This window comes from Arachis duranensis, chromosome 5, assembly GCF_000817695.3.
Source record: "Arachis duranensis cultivar V14167 chromosome 5, aradu.V14167.gnm2.J7QH, whole genome shotgun sequence".
NCBI lineage: Eukaryota > Viridiplantae > Streptophyta > Magnoliopsida > Fabales > Fabaceae > Arachis > Arachis duranensis.
The window spans coordinates 4,093,118-4,114,654 of NC_029776.3; the positions used below are offsets into that span (position 1 = coordinate 4,093,118).

The window sequence follows — 21,537 nt, forward strand, 5'->3', positions numbered from 1 at the left end:
AACATCAAAAGTAGTCAACTCTTTATCTATCCATCCGAATAAATTTTTCTTTCTATTATTTTTTTGCCTCACTTGAATAATAGTTGAATGAATCTTGAGGCATTTTATAATTAAAGTTCATGAATTAAATAAAGGCGTTGAGGAGGGAGATGATGAATAATAATGCATGGACCTCACTTACTAGCATACTAGCATTGATGTAGCAACATGGATGGGGTTCAGTGCTACATAGTACATACTATAGTATTATTGTACGTATTATTTATTTATTTATATATATAATTTTGTTTTGATATCTATTTGAGAGATCAATTGAACTTTGAAGTTGAAGAAGATGGAGCTAAGAAATATAAATATGTTAAAAGTATAACTTAATTAATTATTTCAAATTAAGCACCTAAAAATGTATACATAATTTTAATATATAAATAATATTTTTTTATCACTATATTATTATTATATAGTTGATATATATTATTGAAAGAATTTTAAGTATATCAAATATACTAATATTTTAATAATTTTAGATAAAAATTTAGATACAGTTAATTTTATGTAATGTTAATAATTAAAAATTATTAGATAAAAATTTAATTAAATTAATTAAATTATTTAACTATTTTTAATTATTAATTTCACGTAAAGTCAATTGAATTTAAATTTTCACCATTATTATATATGTTATATTATGCCCATAATCCCTTCCACCATAAAGTCTCTGGCAATCCACCTACTGTCCCCATCATACGAAGATATTTTGCACCAAAACAATAAGTAAAGGAATACCTACAAAATTGAACTCTAGCTACTAATTGCTTGCACATATATAATAATAATATATATAATAATCACTCACCTCACCCAATACCCAATAGTTAATTAACTATATAGAAACTGTCACCGAACAAAATATTTCTAAACTGCGGGTCAGCTCAGGTGTTGGTCAGAAAGTCCTGGCCAATCAACCCTTGTTAAGCCTAAGCTTCAGAAAACTAAATAGAACATTCTAAGCTAACTTTGAACATTAATCTTGTTTATTTGGACGATATTATTTTAATAAAAAAATAATTTTTTATTTTTTAGTGTATTTAATAAAATTTTAGTAATAAAAATAAAAATATTAAAAAAATAAAAAATACTTTTTTTAAAAAAATATAATTTATAATTTTTTAAAAGATTATTTTTTTAAAAAAGATTTTTTTATATAATAAATAAATAAAAAATATTTTTATATTATTATACCCAAACATAATTGATAAATAAAAAAATCTTTTTATAAAATATTAGAGACTCACCCAAATAAGTCCGAGTCGTCAGTATAAAAAAATAGAAGACATTCTATAGTTGTTATTTAACAAAATATAGTTTTACTTTAAATAAAATTTACATCTCATCTAATAATATTAATAAAATTATGAAAAAATTTAAAAAAATGAAGACTTTTATTGTATATTGTTGTTGTCTATTATCGAAAAATAATACTATCTATTTATACTAATTACAAAATTGACTTTAAATTTTAAAATATACTAAAACAATTAAAATTTCTAAATAATTCTATTAAAAAAAATAAATATAACTAATTTAAAAAAAGATAAGTATAACAAATTTTGTTTTTAATAGAAAAAGATAAAATAGCGAACAAAATAAAATAAGAATTTAATAATAATAATATAAAATTACTTTTTTTTATTAATTAAATACTAACCAAATTTTAATAAAAATATTAGTCCTTAAACTTTCTCATCTAACATATTCAATTAATGCCTACACATAACATTTTTCCTCCAAGAAATAACGAATTCACATTGGAAACTCCCACTTAGAACGCGTGAACCATGGAAAATGAGTGACATGAGAAAAAAAATAAAAATCAAAGAAAGACTAAATTCTTGTGATTATGTATGTATGTGTACGGCTATAATTAAGAGAGCTTGAATTGTGATAAATCTTGCACCCATTTGTCAAAAAAGACCACCTTTGCCTCCTCCTCGTGCCATATATTCTGAAAACGATTTTTATTTTTTTCTAATACATGCTATTAATATAAATATTTTTTAATTAATTCAACAATATAAGATTCATAGCAACCTTATAAGAACAAAAAAAAAAGGGATGGCGTTAAGGCAGAGAAGCTTTAAATGCGAGTTGGTTGATAGCAGTTTCTTCTTACGGACTAAGCAATAAGCATTGTTGCCATTGCGCGTCTTTCATTAACATTTATTTTCTTCTTATGTTATTATTATTTTTTTATTTTTATTATTATTATATTTATATTTATAAATAAATTTGGACTTCTATTTGTTCCTTAAACCCAATTCTCAGAAATCAAACACCACCGCACAAAAAAGAAAGAAACTCTTTTGCTTCTTTCTTCTTCTTCTTCTTCTTCTTCCCCTTCCGTTTGTTTCTACAGAGATGGAGTTTGTGCCAAATCCGTGTCCTCTGAGGTCCTCTCTGTTCGGTTCCTTCGGGGATCTCGTCGAGAGGATCAAGCAAATTGGAACCCTCGCTGTTTCTGCCGTCATTGGCAACATCTTCTCTGCGATCTTGACCTTCTGCTTCGCATTAGGTTAAATCCCTTCTCCTAATCGGGTTTTTCAATTTATGCATTTTGTCGAACACTTGATCTGCTTCTTTGTTTTCCAGGTTTTCCAACTTCTGGTTTTTGTCAATTTGCCACCTTTTTTGTTGGTTTTGTTTTGAATGATAAACATGGAAAATAGAGGATGGGGGTGTGGTGGGGTTTGGTTTAGTTTGCTCTGATTTTGTCAATGTCATTGTTTGGTGCTGTAAGACGTTGTTTTGAATTTTGCAACCTTTTTTTTCTTCTTTTTTTGGTGTGTTTTTGTTAAAAAGACATGATATGAAACTTTGGGATGCGGTTCATCTGTTTGTTTGTTGGCTTGTTTCCATCTTCTAAAAACATACTAAAGTTTTTTCCTTTGATTTTGTTTAATTATTTTTAATTGAACTTTGGGTTTGGCATGCTTGTTCTAAGGCCAGAATAGAAACTCTAAATGGCTTTGGTTTCTTTCTGTTTTTGGTATCTGCAGTTGGGACTTTGTTGGGGGCTATGACTGGAGCTTTGATAGGACAAGAGACTGAGAGTGGCTTCATTAGAGGTGCTGCTGTTGGTGCCATCTCAGGAGCTGTTTTCTCCATTGAAGTCTTTGAATCCTCTCTTGTTCTTTGGCAATCTGATGAGTCTGGAATTGGGTGTCTCTTGTACCTGGTGAGTGAGCAAACTCAGCCTTGTTCAAATTTCAAAATGTGATTTTGAAGCTTTATCATGTGCCTACATGATTGCTTAGTTTCTGTTTTGTGAGGCTGTGGCGCTGTTCGTCTTTGGTAAGTGTCTCGGTACAAAAATAAAAAGACACCAAGACATGACAAGAAAGAAAGATCGGTCTCAGTTTTTGGTGGACACTAGACATTAAATTGGACGAATTTTTTCTCCATTACAAGAAGTTTACCTATTTTTCTTATGTGTCTTCTTTTCCAAATAGATTTGGTGTCTTCAAGTATCTATCTATTCGACAATTACGAAACAGGCCTAAATTTGTATTTTATCATTTTCTTTGGAATGTTGTGTTAGCCTAACAATCGGTTGTGTGTTATGCAGATTGATGTTATTGCTAGCTTAGTGAGTGGGAGACTTGTTCGTGAGAGGATAGGTCCAGCAATGTTGAGTGCAGTTCAGAGTCAGGTAATTTAATTTTCATTGCATAAAAAACTTCAAAGGATTATTTACTATTTACATTGATGAATTGGGAAATTTTGCTTGTGTATTCACTTGTCTTTGCTGAGACCTCGTACTCTTTCTTCTTATCTTAATCTCAGATGGGTGCTGTTGAAACCGGTTTTGATGAAGTTCAAAACATCTTTGACACTGGTGGTTCAAAAGGCTTATCTGGAGATTTGGTCGAAAAAATCCCAATAATCAAAATTACTAGTGACAACAATGTTGATGCTTCTGGTGAAAGAGCGTCTTGTTCAGTTTGCCTCCAGGTGTGTTAATTGTAGTTTTCCTTGTTAATACCATTTATTTAGATTATGTATCTTTTGATATCAAGGTTACTACTCATTCATTATTAGCATATCTAGTCAATTTGGACAAAGTGACATTAAAGTTTTGAAACAAAAGTACTATTAACCTTGTGTATTTTGATACTTAAACAAGTTACAATTCTGTATTTGTATATGCAGGACTTTCAGCTGGGAGAGTCAGTTAGAAGCTTGCCCCATTGTCATCACATGTTTCACCTACCCTGCATAGACAAGTGGCTGTTTAGACATGGTTCTTGTCCATTATGCAGAAGGGATCTGTAATTTTTGTATATGTCACATACCGTAAAAAAGGTTCTTTCTTTTTGTTTATGTTTTTTTCCCTCCCTTTTTGTTTATATGCTTATTTAATTCTAGTTCTAGGACTAATACTCGGTTAATTCTAGTGGGGGCTTTGCAGTTATGAGTGGTATCATCATTGTACTAAACTAGTGTAAAGAAAATTTTGAGATAAATTTTACCTTTTTGTACATGAATGAGTGGATTATCCTTCTTTTTAAGTCCTTCCTTCTTCTTTTTCCTTTTCTGTTATACATTTAATTTCCAAAACAGTGAACATTGATGAGTTGAATGTAATTTAACCAGTAATTTAAACCTTGGTACTTGGCAGGGTTTAAGGAGTTTCCCTTTGTTTGTATTCAATATATCCATATGAGGAAATGGTGCAAAGTGGTGGTTGGTTCCTTGGCCCCATAATGAATGAAAATTGTTAGTACAGTCAAATTGAGTTACAATGATGATCAATGGATATGCATATAATAATTAATTAATGATCCATCATTTGCTTGTAAACATTTTTGTTTTTATGTGTAGAACAATTTAGTTTTGCTGATTCTGATTATATACACCCTATTGAACTTTTTTTTTATGTCAATTTAGCATAAGATTTTAAATTTATTTACATTTTTGGACAAAGATTGTATACATTAGAAGTTTATGTTCATAATATTCATTACATACTGGTTTTTGATTGACTTCACAAGCAGCTCTTACTGTACTACAAAACCAAACCAGACAAGTGCAATCATGGCCTGTGGTACAAGTTCTATATTCATTTTTTGTCTTTGCCTCGTTGTTATTATTTCTACCCTTTTTTTCAAAGAATAGTAAACTACATAAATTTTGTTTTTTGGACATTTTGTTTGTTTCTGAATTAGCTTTCTTTTTCTTTTTATGTAGGTTTGTATTTTTTAATTTCTTTATATTTGTATTATGAATAGGAGAGTAAGGATTATTAGGATGATGTGTATCAAAACCCATAGTGTTCAGAATCGGAATGAATTGATCGGTTCAATCGGATTAATCGGAAACCAATCAAATTGATTTGGTTCAAACAAAAAATTATGAAAAAAGGACAAATAGGTCTTTGGTTTTTTGATTTGCAAACATTCAAGTTCTTGAGAATTTAGAAATACATTTAAGTCTCTGACCTTTTCAAAATCTATCGTTCATGTTCACTTGGGTCTATCAGACTCAACGGAAAAATTAAACGTGATTCTCATTGTACTGACTTGGTTGATACGGATGCACACGTGAGAGAGTTTTAAATTGAACAAATTAGACTCAGGGATTGATATGTCCAGATTTTAAAGAGGTCAGAGATTTAAATGTATTTTTAAATTCTTACGGACTTAAATGTCTCGGACCAAAAAGTCAGAGATCGATTTGTCCTTTTCTAAAAGTTTATTTGACAAAGAATGTTAAAGAATCGAAAAATTGGTCAAATAACCAATTAGTAAGTCGAACCAGTATAAATTTTTAGCAGTTAACTGATGTAAAATAATAAAATATAATTCTTTTTAAAAAATTATATATTTTATTATATCTGGATTAACTGTAGTTCAACTTCATTGAACTTTTAAACTTTTGAATTTTTATTATCAGTTCAATAATTGATTTGATTTTCAAAATCTTATTAAAAATAATATATATGATTAAGCAAAAATTCAAAAAGCATTACTCAACATAAAAGGAAATGAGGGACAAATCATCACAAGAATGGGCTTGATCAACAAAAAACAGAACAAATGGAAGTCTTTCACAACTAATTAAGGTTATATTAAATCTTGATTGAAAAGACTAGATTCATTATTATGGGAATGAAGTGGATGTAATCCATTCCATCAGATTTTCCTAACGAACCTGTACCTAAGCTTAGATTCCCAAATCTAAACGTCTTCTGATTTTAATTCCATTCAATGAAAACAACCCAGACTACTTGTTACTTCTTAATTAGACCAAAACCCAAAGACATGGACAATGTGATAGGGAATTTTTTTGTCATCATGTCAATTATCTTGGGGATAAGTTTTGAGTAAACCTTAAGAAAGGTGCTAACGTAGTAATGTTTCTTAAAAGATCAATTTAATAATAATACTCTAATTAAGGATAATGGTTACAAGAACTTGAGTGCTTCTAATTTCCAAATAAATCTATCTTGAATGTTTATTTTCACTACTCTCTACCAATACTACAAGTTTTTGTTTCTTAACTAATTAATGTGTTAAAAATACTTAAATTTTTATGTTGTGACGGTGGAAAATAATCAGGTGCTATTATATAAATATAAGTGGTTAATTTTCCCACTATTATATGAAAAAAGAAATTTTTACTACTTTTGCAACATCTCTTAAATAGACGTTAGCATAATTGAGTTTTATACATTGTTTATATATAGAAATTATAGTAAAGTATCAATTTAGTTTAAAAAATTTATGACAGTGACAATCCTTAAGAAAAAGATTAATAGGTATGATTCTCCTAAAGATAAACAATGTTTAACAAAATGCTCCAAAATATAAACCAAAAAAATATATAAAATACTTTATCAAATATTGTTCATTTTTCCTGAACGAAAAAAAATTGCTCATTTTTCAAAATTATGAGCGCCTTTTCCCTTAAAAACTAAACTATGGATTAAAATTAAGGTTTACTCATAAAATTAAGATAAAATTTCATATGCAATTGACTTATATATAAAATTAATAGTTAAAAATCGTCAAATAATAGTTTAGTCAAACATATAAAATAATTTAATGATTATCAACGATTAACTTCACATAAAACCAGTTACATATGAGTTTGATAACAACTATGATCCACACTAAAAAAAAAGAAAAGTGGTAGTTAGAGCATCTCTAATAATAGAGTATTTTTAGAATATTATTTTTGATACTTTTAAGAAGTAAATTGAATATGACATCATCTTGTCGAAGAATTAGTAAAATTTTATAATTCGTATAATTATATTGATGAAATAATTTAAAATAATATAAAATTCTAATTGAATTAATACTAAGCATTAGAAAAACAAATTTCACTTTTAGTTTCAAATTACTATTTATAATGTATAATCTACAAATATTCTTATAAAACCCAAAATAAAATAAAATAAAATTAGAACTAACATCGGAGATACTCTCACTCTGCGAGTGATTAGGAAGCAAACAATTTATTTGGACTGAAACTTGGTAGAGCTGAAATGCATGGTATAGTACAAGGGGATAGTGAAGTGTAGCATATCACATTGTGAAGAATCACCAACCCTAGAAACCTTACCATTATCTATTTCATCTGCCACATTAAATAGTTGCGTCCTTTCATAAACCAAATTGGCATCTGAATCTCAATGCACAACACAGACGCTGCCTCATAATAATATGAAATACTCCATACTAACCATAAACTTTGTTTGCTTGGTAGGTGAAACCATGGACCCATACAAATACATCATCCAAATTAGTAAAAGGTACTGCCTAGTGGCTACTATCATAATTGGAAATTAAAAAAGGAAATTTGTTAATATTGTTGAGCTTTATTTATACACACACATCTTTATATAGATTCATCATGGCCACCAAAATTGACAAACATAACACACCAATTGTCATCAGTGTTTTAGTAATTAATGATATTATGTTACCTTTTTATCGGACATGGGCAACCTTATATCATGTGATACTAACTTCACACTTCACATAATCACATGCATGTGGCTTATATGTGGTTAAAGTTTCATCAATACTTATTGGTGAGGTACTAACAAACCCTAAAGTTAGATGGTCCATTATCGTTGGAGTAAATTATGCACCCACATCTTTTTAAATTTGGTGAAATTTAACTTGATTTTTTTTCATCTATTTCTGAAAGTATAAATTGACATTTTTCAAAACTTAGATAATTATACATCCAATGTTTGCTATTTTTAACATTGAACATCACTGTAAATATAATAACTAGATAGTGAATATTTGCACTCATTTTTTTGATAATGTTATTACATGATTATATATTAAGTAATTGTACAAGAACAAGTTTAATAACCTCTGTCATGTACGGAATAAAATAATTAAATTTTATAAATTTTAATTTATTAAATTAAAATGACCGTATTAATTATATAAATTATAACTTTTTAAATATAAAAAATAAATATATAAATACAAATATAATTATTTGACCAAAAAATTGATAAATTACTAAAAAAATTTAAAAATTAATATTTAATTTTAAAAGTATAAAAATAAATAATTATTAAATATTTAAAAGTTGCCATAAAAAGTAAATTAGGCAAAAGTTAGATATAAAATTATAGGTAACATAGAACTTACCATATATATATAAAGGCCAAATAATATAACACATTCTAATTCAACTATTGAATTATAATAAAATATTTTAATTAGGATGAATTTATTCTTAAATTACAATATCATACACTTATTATATCATCTTAATAACTCATTTCATAATTTCTAATAAAAATTTTAAAATACTTAGATTACATAATTTAAGATAATAATAACATAACATATCATATTTTTTAATTAGAGACAAATGTATTTATTAAAGTATTAAATAAAATAATTTTTTTATCTTTATCATTAATTAGTTATTTTTTTATTCAATTTTATGACATTAACCATAGTTTTGTAAACCGCTAACAGCAAGTTGTGATTACGTAATTTAATTGGATCCGCAAATAATTTAATAACCTAAATTGGCTTTGTTTTTATTCAACTGTAACACACTAAATATGACAAACGATGGTGAAAATGAGATATTTTTTCTTTTGTGGGTCATGAACAAATTAATTACTGAAACGTGTCAAAGAAAGTACTCTTAGATGGGACTCAAGCTGTGGGATTGATCTTGTGTGATAAAGTTAAAAAGGACAAAACTTAAATTAAGTAGGGTTGATGCAAGTTGATAGAAACAGTGGTGGAACCTGTGTTAGATCGATTAAATTGACCATATCACGTTCAAGCACTATCGAATTTCTGACACAATATTAATACGTTTAAATTCATATGAAGGTAGTTAACTCGGTTAATAATATCTATCCATCAATTAATGCTATCAATATAACCATTGAATTTCACACTCAATGCACATGGTGGCTGCTGTCAAAACTCAACACAACAAAATAAATGTTTGTTTTTGGTCTGTGTTACCGAATTTTCAAAGATGTATAGTAAACAAATAAAAAAAAAACAATATATATCAAGTATGTGTATATATATAAGTGAAAACTTATGTGAAGTCGACTTTACGTGAAATTGATATTTGAGAGTTGTTAGATGAAAATTTAGTCAAATCATCTAACGGCTCTCTCAGATATCAACTTCACGTGAAGTCGACTGCACCTAAGTTTCTACCATATATTATCTCAAATATTTTTTTCAACAAAATAATTAGTTATAATAATTTAATATTGGTTTAATTATTCTGTTGGTTCTTATAGTTTTATCAAATTTATAATTAGATTTCTATACTTTTTTATTTAAATTGAATCTCTATATTATTTTTAATTTTATACTTAGGTCTTTGGTAGTATAAAAAATATTAGAATTAATTGCATATTTTTTTTTACAGGTATTCATAATTAAAAACCTAACTAAATATTTGACTCTATATATTTTGGGAGGAATATCCTGTTAATTCTAATATTTTTCTCATAAAAATAACCTAATTACAAAATTAAAAGCAATGTAGGGATCTAATTAAAAAGAAAAAAAATATAAGAAACTAATTGAAAATTTGATAAACTATAAAGACTAACAAAGTAATTAAACCTTCAATATTTCATAGCAAAATAATTAAACTTCTCATGACAAAATAATTAAATTTTTATATGAATACCAACTATATATTTTATAATATAATTGAATTTTTGGTGTCTATGTAAAATAATTTTCAAACTTTACTTACTAAAAAAAGAATCTTGTATTTTTTTATTAACTATTAAATAAATTTAGTTCTTTATTTTATTATATGTTATATGAATAACTCGGTAATTAGGTTTACGAGATTTTTTTTTATTAAACGTACTACATGTATTTTTATAAAAAAAAGAATAATAACAAATTATTTTCTAAAAAATATTGCACTTCTTACTAGACCTGAAATGCACTAGCATTTGATGTCTATATCACATGACTGTTTTAAATTTTGTGTTAGTATTTTTATTTTTATGATTTTATTAAAAAAAGTAAAATAAATGATAAAATTTTATTATTTTACTTTTTTTCGTAAAAAATTATACAAAATGAGAACTACTAAAAATAAAAAACGGTAAACATTTTTTCCCAAACCAAGCGTGTCCTAACTAATCAAGATTACGGAATATCAAGGCCCATATAATTATTATTTATTCATTTTTTTTATATACAAGAATGATTGTGCCAAACTGCCAATTAGGTAGGAACATCGAATCTAAATAACAAATACGGAAATAATGGCGCTGATCTACGTTAGATTTGATGTATCATATACATACTACATTTATTATTCAGTTTGATCCTATACAAATAGAAAATAAATAATACAAATATAACGTGACTAATATTATTTTAATGTATTTGTCTTATACTTAAGTTAATACTAATTAATTTTTGATAAAATATATTTTTTGTCTCTAAAGTTTGGCAAAAAAATTTCAAAAATACTCCTAAATTATATTTTGTTTCAACTTTGTTCCAAAAATTTTCGATTTGCATCATATATATTCTCGACGGCTAAATTTTCAAAAAATTTAAGACCAATATAACAATAATATATGAAAATTATACTTGATTTGCTTGTATTGAGAGTTGTTCTTATGAAATTGTTATCGAATCGATCTTAATTTTTTTTAAAAATTAACCATCAGGAGTATATTTTATGTAAATCGAAAATTTTTGGGACAAAATTAAAACAAAATAAAACTTATAGATATTTTTAAAACTTTTGTAAAACTTCAAAGATAGAAAATATACTTTATCCTTAATTTTTGTATTTTTTCATTAAAAGTGTTGATCTCTTAGTATTTTCTATAAATAAATAATTATTTTTTATTATTATAGTTGTGCTTTACTTCTGCTCTTATTATTTAAATTTTTTAATGTCAAATTTATCAATATTTAGATCATATTATTGAATTACAAAGTTAAATCAACTTCATAAAAATTGTGTCATTTCCAATTCAACTTGTGCTATGCCTAGCTGTTCGTTTGCGAAGAAATAATGTGTTTTGTGAGGTTTTGGTCCAAATTGTGAGTGCCTTTCAAAAAACGCAATACTTTGTGTTTAAGGGCGTTTTGGTTTGACTCTGTGTATTATGTTCATACTTGACCTTTCTCAAGGATCATAGTAATTTTTAATTTGTATCTTGCTCCTCAATTCGTAGTTTTGTGAATAATATCTGCTAGAAATAAGAGACTAAATTGAAAAAGGATTTGTATATTATTGAGTGTATTTAAGTTGTCTATTCAAGTTATGTAAAATGATACAATATAAAAGAGTATTTATAGGTACTAAGAGAATCGTAATAATAAAAACCCAATCTCCTATAATAAATAAATATTCAGATATACTTATTGATCCTAATTGATCCTAATTATATTCTAACATCTCCCTCAAACTTAAGTGACAAACATATTTAAAACAACGAAATAAAAAATGCATAAACTAATAAAACGGATGCAGACGGAACTGGCGGAAGAAAGCGCAGATGAAACTGCCGCTGTCGGAAGGAAGTGCAGATGAAATTGCCGCGGGTGCAGACAGAACTGCCGGAAGGAAGCGCAGATGGAACTACCGCTTATATGAAGGAAGTGCTGCTTGTCTGAAGGAAGCGCAGATGGAACTGCCACTATTTTGAAGGAAGTGCAGACGAAACTGCCTCTTGTCTGAAAGAAGCGTAGACAAAACTGCCGCTATCTGAAGGAAGTGAGACAGAACTGCCTGAAAGAAACGTAGACGAAACTGCCACAAGGAAACATAGACGAAACACAGACGAAACTGCCACGAGAAAATGCAGACGGAACTGCCATGAGAGAACACAAACAGACGAGAGAACGTAGACGGAACTTCCACGAGAAAACACAAACAGACGAAAGAACACAGATGAAACTGCCACGAGAGAAGGCAAACGGAACTGCCACGAGAGAAGACAGACAGAACTGCCAAAAGAGAGCGAAAACTATATGATTTCTTCATGAGAATAGGTAAGCAGCGGATGACAATGGTGTTTAATCATACGACTCGAAAAAATACAAGACAGAAAAAATAGGCTAGTCGGTGAAGTGAAAAAGCATCAAAGGAGTGACAAAAGGGAAAGAATAATAGCATAGAAAAAATGCAAAAACTACGGTGATTTTACCACAAGGAAAACAACATATCCTCTTCAAGGAGGATATTATGGCTCTGATACCATGTTAGAAACAAGAGACTAAATTGAAAAAGAATTTGTGTATTATTGAGTGTAGTCAAGTTGTCTATTCAAATTGTCTATTCAAGTTATGTAGAATGATACAATATAAAAGGGTATTTATAGGTACTAAGAGAATCGTAATAATAAAGACCTAATATCCTATAATAAATATTCAAATATACTAAATAATACTAATTGATCCTAATTATATTCTAACAATATCTATTGTGTTTATCGCAAAATGTATTGGATCGAATATTATGTTTAGTTTAAGATAAATTAAATATGGAGATTAAAAGATAAATTTAGATTTAAAAAATTAAATAATTGTATTTTTGAGAAGAAATATTATTAAAATTTGTTCGTCTCCAAAAATGCAGTTTTTTGTGTCCTCACTTTTTGGAGGTATTAAAGAAATTAAAATTTTGTATTTCAAAACTTAACTCTTAATTTTCGTCTTTGATTACTAAACATAATGTTGAGTCTCAATCTCTCAGTCTTTCAATTTCAATCCTAATCTCTTAAAAAACAAATGCTACCAAAGTAGTACTAATGTATTAAGTCAAATATATATTGAAATGATGTATTTTGTATCTCATTGATTTAGTTTCTTACACCAACATTTAATAAGCATATCACATTAGTACATCCACTATCACAAAATAGAATATAGCAGCGAATAATTAGCGGTTGTTTTATCAACTACCACTATTTGTTGGTTTTTTAGCGGTTATAGCCGTAAACGCTAAAAAAGTAGCTATTTGACTTAGTTTTGCAGGACTTTTAAAGAAATCGCTGCTAATCTACCTTTTTTTTTTAATTTGGGGATACTTCAATCTTCCATTTTTTTAATCTCTTTTTTATGTGTTTCCACTTTGATGCCGCTAATTCTATGAGAGGCGCCCTTTTTCCTCTTTTCTCTCTTTAGAAAAATATTCCTAAACATGCTAACCTTCACATTTTTTCTCGAAGTACTATCGACGATATTCTGCTCGCTCAGACGAAGACGATGACATCGGATTTTCTATTTCATTTTGTCTGTCAGATTTGTGTGAGGTTCGAATATTCTCGAGCTATATAAATTTTTGCCTTCGTCGCCTCTAACTTTCATTGACGCATCCATCACAAGTTCAAATATGTTTTAGCTACTTTTCCACGTCTGTATCTTTTGATTCAGATTTTCTGCCAAAGCTCCACGTTGGAATAATATTTTACAGTAACCAAAACCAAAAAAATAATATATACATTTTATAGGGAACCAAAAGCTTATCCAAGCTAAAAATTATCATAAGAAACATCTAAAATTAATGTAAAATAAATATTCAAAATATAATAAAAAGAAACATCCAAAATGTAACAAAAATAAAACATTCAAAATCTAACAAAAAATCTAAAATTATTGTAAAAAATTTAAAACCTTACAAAATGACACACAGTACAAAAAAAACTAAATAATGTCGGATTTATCGTTAGACATTATTAGTGAGTCTATCAGCGAATTTTGATTTCCAATAATAAATTTGTCAGTAATATTTAGAGGAAAAAAGAACATCCAAAAAACTAAGAAAAAGAACATTTAAAACTATTAAAAAATTATTAAAAATCTATAAAAAAGAACCATTCAAAACATAAAAAAAAATATCTAAAACATATTTAATATTTAAAAAAAAAATATCTAAAACTAATTAAAAAAATCATCCAAAATCCAGAAGAAGAAAGGCAAAAAAAACATGCATAACATAAAATATTGGGATGCATTTTTTAAAATCGAAAAAGTTGACTCAAGTTGATTGTATATATACAATTAATTACCTATACTTTTTCAAAATGAAAAAGAACAACCTATAGAGTTAAGTCACAAACATAATTAAATGATTTTGAATGATATAGTTGTGATATCTAAATGTGACCTAAAATAACTAGAAATTATTTATAACGATAATTATGTTGCCTTTAGGATGTTATATCGTTGTCTTTAAATTCATCTATATATCTCTTTCTTGAAGAAACCCTAAATCAACAGAAATCCATTTCACATCTATCTACTTCCTATAACCTTTTAAATATATATACCGAAGCAGAAACCCGCCCCCAATTGAATAAAGACGACAGGTTGGATCGTGGATATGGATTGCATTACCATTCATACATGATATTGGTGTTTCCAATCTTAAACATGGAAGTATTAAACGGCTACACCCAAGTTCTATCTTCTTTTGCCTCCTCCGATTTGGTTATGTTGAGATATTTTATAGATGTTCTTTACTTTACTATTACAATGATTGAAGCTAGCACTCTCAAAATATTGGGTTGCCCCATATTTCCTAGGTTTTGATTTGATGACTTAATTTATCTGTTATATGTTTGTGTCTTGTGTATTGTTTTATGGGTGAAGGTAATAATATATAGAAAAATACATAAGTAATTAATATTGAGACTTAGAAGATTTAAAGTAAATGGTGTTTATTTTAATTTGTCTCTCTTATTATAATTTTTTCCCTTTTATTATGGCGATGACAAATGATCTGAGAGGTTATAATATAAAGAATAATGCACAATATGTATGACTTCTAACATTGTATATCTTTTTTTTTTCACCAAGTATCTATTAGGTTGGAAGTCCAATGACTAATCTCTCGGATATTGTAGAGGCACACAAAATGAACCTTCCAAACAAGCAAACTTCATAAAATTAGTTAAGACAAGGGGCACGGCTCTCCAAACTTTTGTTAAAAAAATTAGTAGTACTTTTTCAGAAAATAAAAAATAGTTCAGTTGGCTCAAATACTTTACTATAACTTAAAATATCAAAGTTTAATCTTTATCTCTTACTTTTATTGCACAATAGTTTTTAGTTTTAATCATTCAAATCTTGTTGGATTTGGACTGAACTAAGTGTATTCGCATTTCGCAACTCTCTATTCAATAAGTAACACTACTTCTATCTTTGAGTTCAAATATAAAAAATTAGGTATTTTTTATTTATGTAATTTTTTTTTTTATTCAAACTTTTATATAAAATAATCATGAAAAATCAAAGAATTGATGCATTTTTAAGAGGAAGGCTAATATTCAAGAAGGAGAACATATAATTTTTACAATATCAACTCCTGTAGATAGTTCTTCTACTTTAATGAATCACAAAAAAAGTGAGATACAACCTTCAAATGTTTAAAGAGTTGCATCTGATGAGTTTGACCTTAATTCTTTAGAATGAGACACTGTAAAACGGCTTTAAATTTGACAATGCTACCCAAATCAGAGAAATGAAGTTAGACGAACTTATCTTAAATGGGGTCCATATAAAAAATATATTGACAATTACCTTCTATCTGATCCCTCAAAATTTTATTTCAAATTCTGCCACTGATTTCATTCCCATTATTCAGTGAGTATCAAATCCAGAAGAGATGGTTAATAGACACAAACTCTCATCTATTTGTGTTAACTTGGGTTGGTTATATCTACTTATTTTAGTAGGACTGTAATATATGAATGGGCCGAAGAATATATGTTTAGATAATTCTATTAGATGTTATACTTCTTAATTTTGTTCTTGTTACTTCTATTTTTTTTAAAATGACTTTTTTTCATAGTTAACCATATATTTCTTCCTTATCTATGATATAAAGTAATTATGGGAGAAGAGAAGTTCACCAATCACCACCTTCACGACATACTTCCACCGTTCCACGTGACCCAGGCTTGAACTGAAACCCTCGGTTAGTTTTTTTTTCTTTGACAAATAATATTTTATCATATTGAAAATCGTGAAGGATATAATAATAAGTACTTACAATGGTTATTCTTTGCTGTTTAATGCTTATTCTAGGGTATAATGTATTCTTATGTTAATGTTAAAGTGGAAAATACTTTTATATTATCAGCTCTTTCTAATAGCAAAGAAGTGAAGAACACACGAACCTGTTGAGAGAAAAAAGTTTAAGAATAAGCATTTTTCTTAAAATTTAGTAAGTATTTAATCAATAAAAAAAATAAATAATCTCATATCATTAAATATAATCTCATACCATTAAAAATATTAATAATAACTAATTAATGATAAAAAATAACAAAATTTAATTTACTGATATCTTAGCACTCACCGTGTTAAGAATTATCACCGGTATCTTCCACCAATTTTTTTTTCCTCTCCTTTTCCTTTCTTTTTCCCACCTATTTACTTTCTCTCTTTTTTTCCTTTTTCTTCTTTCTTTCAGTTTCTTGAGTTTTTTCCATCTCTAATTTCAGATTTAAAAAAATATTCTTTTTTTCTTCTTTCTTTTTCTTTCATTTTCTTTTCACTCTCTCTTCTATCTCTTTCTCTATTTCTAGTATTATTTTCTATTTTTGCTTTTTTATTTTTAGTTTTCGGATTTTTTTGTTTATTTTCTTTGGTAGATTTAATATGTTGATAATCCTTTAATAATTATTCTTTTCCTTTCGTAATGTAATTATTCTTTTTTATAGTGCACTAGTTTTCTTCTATGGGTTTTTTATTTCAGTAGTGCAGGATCAGGTCCTCATATGGAAAAAAGACATTTTGAATAAAGTTGGATATTCATAGAAAATTTTGCAAATCTAAAAACTGATGAGATCTATTTAGAATCGAGAAAAAGTTATCCTAATCTGTTGCAAGTTTGAAGTACATCTATGTTTTAAAAACGAAAAAGACTTAATTTTGTTTTTATTTCTGCTCATTAAAATTTTTTGTAATAAAATATTATATCTTCTTTTAATTTATAGCTCAATATATAAAATATTTATCTTCTAATTTAGACGTAGATCTTGGTGTGATTTATAAATGTTGTGTGTCTTTTCTATGAATGAAAGTTGTTCTTCCTAGAAAAAAAAGGATATAATGTACTCTTAGATTAGTCATGTATTTTCTTTCTTTTTTTGTGACGTTAACTTGAATAAATAATTGAATTGTAAAATATGTTTTTTTTAACGTTTGTAACTTTTTTAAAAAATATCTTAAACATTTAATTTCATTAAATTTTGTTTTTAATTTTTTTATTTATGTTAAAATGATATCTAAATATTTTTATTTATGTTAAAACTATTTTTAAATTTTTTAATTTTGTCTTTTAAATTTTAGACGGACTTAACGTTCATAAATAACTAATTTAATGCAAATAAAAAAAATTAGAAATAAAATTGAATGAAATTAAACGTTATAAATATGTTAAAAAAAATTACAAATAATAAAAAAGATTACATAAATTTTTTCTAATATTTATATATTTATAAATATTATATTTATTTTATTTATTCAAAAAAATATTCCGATACCGGCTAATTCCAAATTCAAATTCCATTTTGATTTTTTTTTCATAGTTTTACCCCTTTTTTATTGAGATTTTTTTTGGAAAAATAGATTGAATAGATCCGTTGGGCCATTCAATAGCTAATGTAATTGATGCTAACTAATGGGCTACAGCGATTGCATGCCCGGTTCAAGCACATTTGAGTTCAAGTCCAAAAAGAAAAAAGAGTTTGAATTTGGTTTTAGTCAAAGGTGAATAAAAAACCTAATTTAATTCTTGATTTGTCGGACTAAAAAATATTCTAAAAAAAATAAAAAAAGTTATCTAGTCATTTAAACTATATGATTTTGTGGAGTGTATGTTGTGTAGTATTAAGATCAATTTGAACTCTCTAACTTTTTTATATAATAAATTAAGTGAAATTATGTTTTAAAAATATATTTTAATTATATAATAGTTTTTTTAATTTTTTTTAATATATCTAATCTTAATATATTAAAAATATACAAAAATTATTTTTACGATAAATTTTAATAAGGTATTTTTTACTGATACTTTTTAATTGTGTTTCTAAAACATATATTATTAATAATGAATAAGTAAATTTTTTTATTATTTTAAAGTATTGGGACAAAGATTCAAAAATTAAAATTTAGTATTATGTTTGTTAATCTAAAAACTGATACTAAAATCTTTATTTTTGTCTCTAAAATTTTAGTATTTTAGTATCTTCAAAAAGTGACAGGAACTGAAATTTTTTTAGACAAAAACTGAAACTTTAATAATATTTTATACTTGAAATATTCCGATTTTAATTAATTAATTCCAACTTTTTCTGTTGTGCAAATCAAATTAGATCTCCATTCTTCGCGGTCCCTCGCTCCTTTGTCTTTTCATTCCTTTTTCGAAGACTTCTAGCTGCAACATAATCAGCCTTTTCTTTTTGATTTGTTCTCTTAATTGTCGTTTTCTCTTCGGAAGAATTTGCACTTGGACATATGTTTCGATTTAAAGTACTTTTATGTTGGTTGCAAGGCTCCTGAAGATTTTAGTTTAGAGAAATATTTTCAGCCATAAGGGTTGGATATCTCGTGTGCAAAATTCAAAAAATTAAAGGTGGCAATTTGTTTTTACGCATATATTATAAAAGAGTTGGGTGAGAATTAATGCACCGAAACTTCAAGATTTGGTTTGGCACTGTAATACAGTTACAAATATGAGTATGCAAATAGAATTTTAAATTTGACATTGGCAACCATTAATTATTCCTTGAACTACTTGATCTCAATGATTTAGCTTTTAAATGTCAAGAAACGAGTATGAGAGAGTCCAGATAAAAAATTATTCACACTTTGAAGCTTACCAATACTAACATCCTCATTCAATATGAAGAAATCAACTGAGGCATCACCACATAACAAAGAAAATGAATTCGACGAGGCGGTGCGGTTGTGAAGCATTGGAGACTTGCAGGTGCGCCTTGTTCGTTTGGGATCGTTGGTGGTGCTGTCGGTGGTGGAGAAGACCGGAAAATTCCTTCCCTTCTCAGTTAAAATTTTAGGAAAAAAGAGAAAGGGACTGGAGATTGCTGAAAATGAAATATAATTTGAGTTAAGGTTACAATTTAAAGTTAAGGATATTATTGTAAGTTTAAACATTTCATTCTTTACTTTTATTTTAAACCAAATAGAATACTCGACATAATTTAGTCATATATACTTTTATATCAAACATAATACTAAAACATATTTCAATCTTTCAGTCTCTCTTCTTACCTTAAGGCTTTAATTCCTTCAATTCTTGCATACTGTTTAAAAAAAATTCCTTTTCTTATCCACTTATTCAAGTTTTTTTAATGATATATAAAGTTGTTCAACAAGTATTATATTTTTAATAAGATGAATATTCACATGCAGTTATTTTCATGTGAAATTGATAGTTAAGAATCGTTAGATAATTTAATATATTTAACTAAATTATCATCTAATAATTCTCAACTATTAACTTTATATAAAAACAATTGCATATAAGTTTTTACCTTTTAATAATTATTCTTTTAGCAATAATTTTTCTAAAAAATTTACAATCTATATATTTTATATTTATACCCATATAATGGTGAAAAATAAAAAGGAATGAAACTTTTTTTATAAAGGAAAAGACTAATGTCTAAAAAGGGAGAATGTCTTCAAGTTCTACTCATCTTCATTTTTCGGGTCCTTTAATCCGGCGATTCGAAACAGTTGCACCAAATCAATGAGTTGGCGAATCCACCGTGAGTTTAGAAAAACAAAATTTTGTGTGGACAGATTGGTTTTACATGAGCATAACTTATTATATGATTGACGTCATATATTTTCATCTTATTTTTCTGTATTTAAATTTTAAAATTAAAAAATGAATATATATCTAAATAAATCCTTAAAATTCTCAATTTTTTTTATTATTATGAGATCCCTAAACTTTATAAAAATAAGATATATAAGTCCTTATTTTAGTTAGATTTATTATTTTTATTTAGACAAATAGTTCTTCAAAAGTGCAACGCAATGATCTATAACTCTTGACCTTTTGGATTTAGAACTCTAATATCATATTATAAAATTACTCATTCCAAAAACTTAATCTGATAGAAAAAAGTAATATTAATGGTTATATCTATAATACTGAATTCTCTAAATCTCTTGAACAAAATTTTTACTGGCTCTCTATACTCTTAAAAAATTGACTAAAAGAAGTTGACTTTTTAATTAAATTCTACCAGACACCGATCTTTTTTTTTCGAACTTGGACCAAACACCCCCCATAGGCCCATACCCAGCATGTGGAGGATAAATTAAGTGCAGGTATGAACCATTGACCCATTCTACCCTGCCGGATATTTTTGCCATGCTTGAGTAAACAACCATCTATGAGTTTCTATACAGTACAAAACCCTTGCCGAAACCCCACGCTACTCTTTCTTCTTCTGGTGAAGGCAACTCCTCAATTAAGCAACTTAATGCCTTCTTTTCTTTAGCTTTTACTACCCACTTCTTTAACTTTTTACTACTACACTATTATGGACTATTGGACTATTATTTATATATACACCTCGAAGACACAAATTTTAATGAATAACTTATGATTTTTAAGAAAAGAAAGCTACTGTCTGAGTTTTAAGAATAAAAATAACAAAAACATTTACATCATCAATTCATCATAGCGTCCAATCCGCACCATGACAAAATAAAATTAAACAAATCTTAAGTTGAGGAAAAAACATTCAACATAGTTGGCTAAAATACTCGTTTCCAAATTCCACCTGCAAAAGCGTTCATTTTATCCACACCAACTTCACTAAAAAAAAAGTCATCAAAACAATATTAATATTCAAGAGTACAAGTTCAACACTTAACCCGTGGACCCACCTTTTTCTTCTATGTGATCATGGTTTAAGCTAACAAACAAGTGTTTTAGACTTTTTTTTTCTTTTAAATTTTTTTGACTACATAATACAACACAATT

General features: G+C 27.2%; 1 protein-coding gene across 1 annotated transcript; it reads left to right on the forward strand.

Moving 5' to 3' along the window:
- The first annotated feature begins 2,276 nt into the window (after window positions 1-2,276).
- Window positions 2,277-4,538, forward strand: LOC107487447 (NEP1-interacting protein 1). The gene is made up of 5 exons (XM_016108090.3): window positions 2,277-2,572; window positions 3,057-3,235; window positions 3,626-3,709; window positions 3,844-4,011; window positions 4,210-4,538. The coding sequence occupies exons 1-5, from the start codon at window positions 2,419-2,421 to the stop codon at window positions 4,330-4,332; spliced, it is 708 nt and encodes a 235-aa protein (XP_015963576.1). The 5' UTR covers window positions 2,277-2,418; the 3' UTR covers window positions 4,333-4,538.
- The last annotated feature ends 16,999 nt before the right edge of the window (window positions 4,539-21,537 follow it).